Here is a 7,500-nt window from a genome sequence, read left to right as displayed (position 1 = left end):
ATATATGTTCAAAGATTTGCACACATTATCACGATAAAAAAAAAAAAAAAGCAGATCTACAAGCTCGTAGCGTGGTACTCGGTGCCGCACTATGAGCTTGTACATCTATTTTGAATACTACTATTTTGAATAGCCCAAAGTATAAAATAATGGTTATAGCTAAAAATCTAAAATGACACAGTATGCGTTCCCGGATTGAATGGGATGGGGAAGAGGGAAAGGGAGACCTGGACGTGTTGACTTGGATCAAAAAAGTTGCTGGTTCGACCCTCGGCTCGAACCAGCAACCTTTTTTGATTGGCCTCTCTCTACCGCTCATCTACTACGGCCGCCCTAGGTGGCCCTTTCTTCGTCTCAATGGAGGTGATCTGAGGCTACAGTATACGTAGATGATGTCACTGTGTTCGTCTTCCTTTGGGGGCTAAAAGATACCCAAACCACAGAGGATGTTGATTGGTTAAACAGATCTGTAAACTCAGAGTGGGGATAGGCATGCAAGCAAACAAGGCTGATCTTCACCTTTCGGTTGACTTAAGGACAAACATCCTCCATTGGGGGAGCTTTGCTGAGTAAACAGGAGATGTCCTCGCCATAATTACTGCAAAAAGAAAGAAATCTCTGCAGTGGAACTTTGTGTGCTCAGTCAGGGCCGTTAGGCGAGGGGCATGGTGGTGCTCGATTGAGCCCCCCAACCCCCCCCTTCCTATGATTAGTGAGTGCATTGTTACTATGAATGGAGGCTCCTGTACTGTTACATAACTCCATAACTAAATCCTAGTCATTACTGCAGGGGACCATATTAAAAACTTGCGGGGGTTTTAGAAGCTAAACATATTTTCTTTTGGTAAAGAATGGTTTATGTGTACATGTGTTCCCGTGGGAACGTGGTGGTGGCACACGTGCCTATAGTATCCCCCTCACTTGTTGTGGGGGGGTTTGTATTGTAGCCAGTGGCTTGAAGTAACTAAGTATGTTTACTCAAGTACTGCGCTTAAGTGCACTTCTGAGGATTTTTTACTTTTACTGGAGTGTTTCCGATTTTCAATACTTTTACTTCTACTCCACTGCATCTCAGAGGCAAATGTTCTACTTTTTACTCCAATACAACTATTTGAAAACTTTTTTTTACTAGTTACTCTGTAGATTCTGATTATTATCACAAAACATACATAACCACTTCAGCCCTGTGTATACTTTGGCTATTTGAAAATAGACGATTTCAAGCTGTTGTGAGCTTATAGATCTGCTATTTTATACATTTAAAAACTTGTGAAATGGAAAATTCTGAATAATGATTACATTTACTTTTGATACTGTAAGTATATTTAGATGCCAATACTTTTGTGCTTTTACCGAAGTCAGTTTTGAATACCGGACTTTTATTTGTAACATAATGAGTTATTACATGTGAGTATTTCTACATTGTGGTATTGGTACTTTTACCTAAGTACATAATGTGAGTACTTCTTTCACCGCTGCCCCTCACTTGTGGGGGTTTTGTAGCTACAGTAACTACCTCTCATTCAGTCCTTGGTTGTAAAAGCCTCTTGTGGATAGAAAGACTGAATTAGCCCGCAAATACAATAAAAACGACATACAATGCAATACAATAAAGCCACCATACTAGTTTGTAGCTTTTGTTACACAGCTAAATCCTTAGTGTCAATTTAACCCTTTATAACTGAGACTTTGAACACTCCCTGAGTTAAATTAACACTCGAGATTTTTTACAAGTGAAAGGTCTCATTTCAGCCGGTCCAAGGAGTTGGCAAAACCTGCCAATGTGCGATGCCTCAAAAATGCTGTCCTGACCCTTAAATAACAGAGTGTAAGAATAGGAGACGCTAGACGATATGGACATACATGAAAAGAGGCAGAGAAAAGCTGAACCATTATGCTCTGGAACTGAATGTATTTAAAGACTACAGAAATAAAGGTCTGTGCGTGTGTGCGCGCATGTGTGCGTGTGTGTGTGTGTGCGTGTGTGCGTGTGTGCGTGCGTGCGTGCGTGCGTGTGTGTGTGCGTGTGTGCGTGTGTGTGTGTGTGTGTGTGTGTGTGTGTGTGCGTGCGTGCGTGCGTGCGTGCGTGCGTGCGTGCGTGCGTGCGTGTGTGTGTGTACTCTGACCTCTCTGTGAATTTGTCAGTGGGCTCAGAAGGGCAGGCATGTGGCTGTGATGTGTGTTATGGCGGGGGAGGGAGGGAGCGGAGGAGGGAAAGAGAGAGAGGGAGAGAGAGAGAGAGAGAGAGAAAGAGGGAGGGAGGGAGGGCGGCCAGTGCAGTGAGTGAACATGTTAACCACTAACTGAAAGAGGCAAAAAAAACTTGTGAGAAGCACAAGAGAGAGAGAGAGAGAGAGAGAGAGAGAGAGCTCCCATGGCAGTTCAGTCCACCCTCTGAGGGAAAGCAGCAGTTTCTGTGTGTTCTTCCCTCTCTCTCTCATGGGGACACCGACAAAACTAACTGGGACCTATATACTCAAGTCTTATTAAGTAGCATTAGCATCACAGTTAGCTCATAGACAGGCAGTGACAGCTCTTTGCAAACCAGCAAACTAACCTAAAGTTTGGAGACCTGTGGAGCCCTTCTTTTTCTTTCTTTTTTAACTGTAGAAGCATTAGCCTCTATAACTCCTGGGAACTGGATCCCTTTATAACTACAGAGAGTGGAGGAGCCACTAATGAACCTGTGTTGGTACCAAGGAGTCTTTTGGACCCTGTGAGGACCCCCCATGCAAGCAGGAGGACCAGTAGCCTATACCAACTTCTTTTTTTTTTTTTTGTGAGCCAGTACCAGATCCATTTGAGAACTGTTACTGTACTGTTGTGTTGTGCAGCAGCAAAGGAATCAGCATCTATAGTCCCAAGGATCCATTTTGAGCAGTACTACTACTATAGGCGGAGGTTTTGGTTTGTTAATGCCCAACACAACCATGTGTTCACTGAACCGGGCCATGTCTCTGTCTGTCTTCCCCAGAGAGCCAGCCGCCGGTCTGGACGCCACAGTGGACTATGTCAAGGTAAGGAGGAACAACTGTACTTTTTTTTAAGACCGGGAAAGCATCTGTGTCATTTGTTTAGATTTCTTTGGCCGTTCAAAAAAAATAGCAGATCTACAAGCTCATAGCGCGGCACTCGGTGCCGCGCTATGAGCTTGTAGATCTGCTATTTTTGAATTGCCAGGAGTATAAAATAATGGTTTAAGTGGTTGTACACAGATGCGTTCCCGGATTAAATGGGTTAAATGTTTTACTGTGTTTTCTACCTTGTTGCTGTTGCTGCTTTGACACCTGAATTTCCCTCTGAGGATCTATAAATGTCATCCTTTATTACTAATAATAATACAACCATGCAGGTGTTAATATCTGCTACAAAACCAGCTCACACATCCACCACTTCACTCTCCATCTCCATTCTCTATCACTGTGGTTTTTCAACCCTTTTTCACATCAAGGTCCATTATTTATTTGGCATTTGAGCCACGGATTCATCACCGTTTAATGACATTTAGACTCTCAGACTCAAAGCGTAGAATATTTTGTTGTCGTTGGATACGATTTTGTCCACAATTCCATGCTGTATTGATGTTGGTACCAATAGGAGAGATAACAGGCAAACGTTGATCAAAATAACAATTCTTCTACATTCTCTAATTGTGTAGACTTCTTGTAAATTAAGTAATGCAGGTGTTTAACAATAATGTTACGCTCTCAAGAGTTAAAGATCTATAAAGGTCCATTTGATTACCAACTCTACATCATTTAGCTGGGGACCACCTGTACTGGAACCCCCTCAAGGGCCACTGGTGGTCCCCGGACCACTGGTTGAGAACCACTGCTCTATCTATCAGAATGATTGGGATTATTGAACTCTTTTGCCCCGTAACCTGTGCATGCATGTCAAGGTTACATATTTTTCAGTTTAGTTTCAGTTTGATTCACCTGTGGGCTGTTTTTAGTTTCAGTTTGAGTTTTTAATTATTGTTTACACATTTCCAGTTTTAGTTTCATTCTTATTAGTGTCTATTGGTTTTCATTTTTGTATTATAATTATAATACCCCCCATATTATAATAATTATATAAGAAACAGATGTTTGAATTGTTAACGTGTGTTATGAGTGAAAATCAACGTGGTACTACAGTATAGAGAACTAAATGTGATCATTCAACCCTCCCTCAGGTCGATGCGAAATACATCTCATAGAAACGTAACTGAATTAATGTAGGAATATGAAGTCATATCCATCTAAACACCATGTAGCCCATGCAGTCATCTGTCACTGCAGTTCCTCAATAATAAGCATCCGTCACCGTGAACTCCTGTAGGCTATACTGTAATCTGATACCTCCTGGGTTTCCACGGGTAATATGTCATAAATCACATTGTCTGCTACTGTGTAATGGCTGTCACACTAAATCATACACACACACACACACACACACACACACATAATCACACCACCTGGGTCCCAGCTTGCCCTGGTCAGGGTCAAAGAGGAAGACGATGACGGAAAGCTGTTGCCATGACGGTATCCTAGCTGTCACACAACACACTGTGGTTCTCAAACCTTTTCATGTTAAGGAACCCCAAATTAATTCTGTATTTGGACCCCTGCCCTGTCAGAAGATATGTTTGTGCTCGAGACCCCCATAGAAGATTTGTGTTTCAAAAATATTTAAAAAAAAGCATATTGGTTATTTTCATTGGTGATTAAAATGATTTTGAAGCTATATTAACTCTTTGACTGCCAATGACGAGATTTCAGACTGCGTGCGCGTGTCAGTGGGCTCAGAAGGGCAAAATCATGTGAAAAAACAAGCCACATTCACTTCCATGTTAATGGCTTTGGAAAAATGGCCTTTTCTCTGCTTTCTGTTGCTTTTTGGCAAAAACAGCCTAAATTCAACTGCCAATAACTATGGAATGGATGATCACAACGGCATACGAGACTCGGATACGTCCTTTAAAGCGATCAGGGGGATCGATCATACTGGAGATAAATATTCTATGATTTTTCAAACGTTATTGAAAACACTCGAAAATAGTTACGTAATTTTGGAGGGGACCCCCTGGAACCCCCTCAAGGATCCCTGGGGGTCCCCGGACCCAACTTTGAGAACCACTGCTGTACACAGTGTTAATTTAACCACTTGAACCCTACATACTTACAACTTTGATCTGGGATCCTCCAGTGGTCTGTATACTAGGCCCACTCCTTTATCCCCTCTATACCCCAAATCTCTTCTCTGAAAATAGCAGATCTACAAGCTCACAACGTGTCGTGACTTGTTGACAACTTGTAGATCTGAGGATTTACCAGCCTGTCTGCCCGTTTTTGTCTCGGCCTTACAAATAGTTATTTTGATCTCTCTTAATCCTGGCTTCCTTTGTACCATACTAACTACACAAAGTAAAAGGTGTACCTTTCTGTGGGGGCGGAGAGCAGTGGTGGACAGTAACTAAGTACATTTACTCGAAAGGGACTCTTGGGACTGAGTCGAAAAAATATATTATGAATTAAACACTTAAGCCCTATTTCAAATAATAGTGAACATATATAAACTTTCTGAAAATGATGTGCTTCGTAATTTGTACTTTTTTGAATACTTGAGTATTTATTTGAGTATTTATTTTGAGTATATACTTGGTCCACCGCAGGTAGAGAGGGAACTGGTAGGTTGCAGGTTTGACCCTCGGCTCACCCAGTCTAAGTGTCGAAGAGCCCCTGAGCAAAGACACTTAACCCCTTAACCTGCCCTCATCTGAGCAGCCAGCTGCTGGCTGGGTCAAGGCAGAAAAGTATGTTCCCCTCCCCGGGGAGGACCAGTAAAATACTCCCTTTTCCCGTCCGCTGATATTAAGTGTTTTGTAAGCATTCTTTAAAGGGTGCTCCCTGCCAAAGGTAAAATACCAAAAGGCAACAAAAAAAGCACTCACTTTGATTGCAGCCTTTGATTTAATCTTTTTTAAGCAGCAGTCCAAAAAACACAAACATTTTGGCCTCACGCCTTTTCCTCAGCACGAGACACACACACAGAGCTAGAGGCCAAAAAGGTGTACTGCATGTGAATGAGCAAATGAAATTACAATGGAGTTAATGGATGTATAACGCGTTGATGTCCCCTCCTCTCCATCCATTACAATCCATTCAGTTTGTTTTCATCTCTCCTTCAGACCCACTTACTGTACACAGTAAAACGTGTGAAACATGATCGTTGCTGTCGGGCAGAAACCTTGTATCTCCATATTTCAACTTTATTGTTTTTTTTTCCGTGAATTGAAGTTACTTTAAGTAAGTAAGTAAGTGATTTTCTTTGGTTAACCCTTTAAGACCGGGAGAAGCATCTGTGTAATTTTTGGATTTGAGCTAAAAAGCATTATTTTACACTTTGGCTATTCAAAAATAGCTCATAGCGCGGCACCGAGTGCCGCGCTATGAGCTTGTAGATCTGCTTTTTTTGAGAAATTGTGAACATTTGTGCAAATCTTTGAACATATATTTTTTCAAGCAAACATTTGTAACACAAATCTTTGCTTCTGGGGGTCCCTGGAACTAAATATTTTGAGATGGGGGTCCGTGGCCAAATACATATACATTTTGAGGTCCTTGACATGAAAAAGTTTGAGAACCACTGACATAGTAATATACGTTTTTTTCAAAAAACTGTATTTAGAAGACATTTTGTAGAATCGGCCTCAGGTCTTAATGGGTTTTAATAAGTGTTAAATAGCTTTATATTTTGATAGTACTCATTGCTATAGAGTGTTTGAAAATTGGAACTGGATCACTATAAAAATTAAGCTGATAAATGGGTACTCTCTCCTGATTGGCTGACATTTTATCACCGACCTGAACATTTATTTTCTGTTTATTAAAGAGACGGAGAGACAGCGAGACTCCCGTGACTGAACAAACTATAGTGCTTTAACCTTTTAACAAATAACCTTTTGTTTTAACCAAAAACTACCACATACCTTACCTTTAATGGCCTACTTCACTATACAAGAGTGTCACGCAAAGGTTGTGAAGATAGCAGACACAAGCTCACAGCCACATCGGCTATTTTCACTATTTTAAAACGTTTTTGAAATGATAATAAAAAAAGGAACGCTTTTAGCCATTCAAGGTTTCTACCTGACGCCAACGATATACTACATACTTTGTTTGCTTCATTGCCTATTTCCTTCCATCCCTTATCCTCTCTCTCTCCTTTCCTCTCTGCCTCTCTCCTACAGTAAATCTCTCCTGCCACATCCATCCATCCATCTCTCTCTCTCTCTCTCTCTCTCTCTCTCTCTCTCTCTCTCTCTCTCTCTCTCTCTCTCTCTCTCTCTCTCTCTCTCTCTCTCTCTCTCTCTCTCTCTCTCTCTCTCTCTCTCTCTCTCTCTCTCTCTCTCTCTCTCTCTCTCTCTCTCTCTCTCTCTCTCTCTCTTCCATCACTTAGCTCATGTGTTTGGATGCTGTCACCTTGGTGTGAAGAACAAACCTCTGCCTTCCCACG

General features: G+C 41.6%; 1 protein-coding gene across 1 annotated transcript in view; it reads left to right on the top strand.

Moving 5' to 3' along the window:
- bcar3 (BCAR3 adaptor protein, NSP family member) overlaps window positions 1–7,500 on the top strand; it is a 75,016-nt gene that overhangs the window by 22,086 nt on the left and 45,430 nt on the right. The window contains exon 4 of the mRNA XM_084065819.1: window positions 2,975–3,017. Within this exon, the coding sequence (XP_083921945.1) occupies window positions 2,975–3,017 (43 nt within the window). The remainder of the gene's footprint in view (window positions 1–2,974; window positions 3,018–7,500) is intronic.

The sequence above is a fragment of the Gymnoscopelus microlampas genome (assembly GCF_963454915.1).
Source record: "Gymnoscopelus microlampas genome assembly, chromosome: 9".
NCBI lineage: Eukaryota > Metazoa > Chordata > Actinopteri > Myctophiformes > Myctophidae > Gymnoscopelus > Gymnoscopelus microlampas.
Note: the sequence above shows the minus strand (reverse complement) of the source record. Positions and strands in the feature narration are given on the sequence as shown.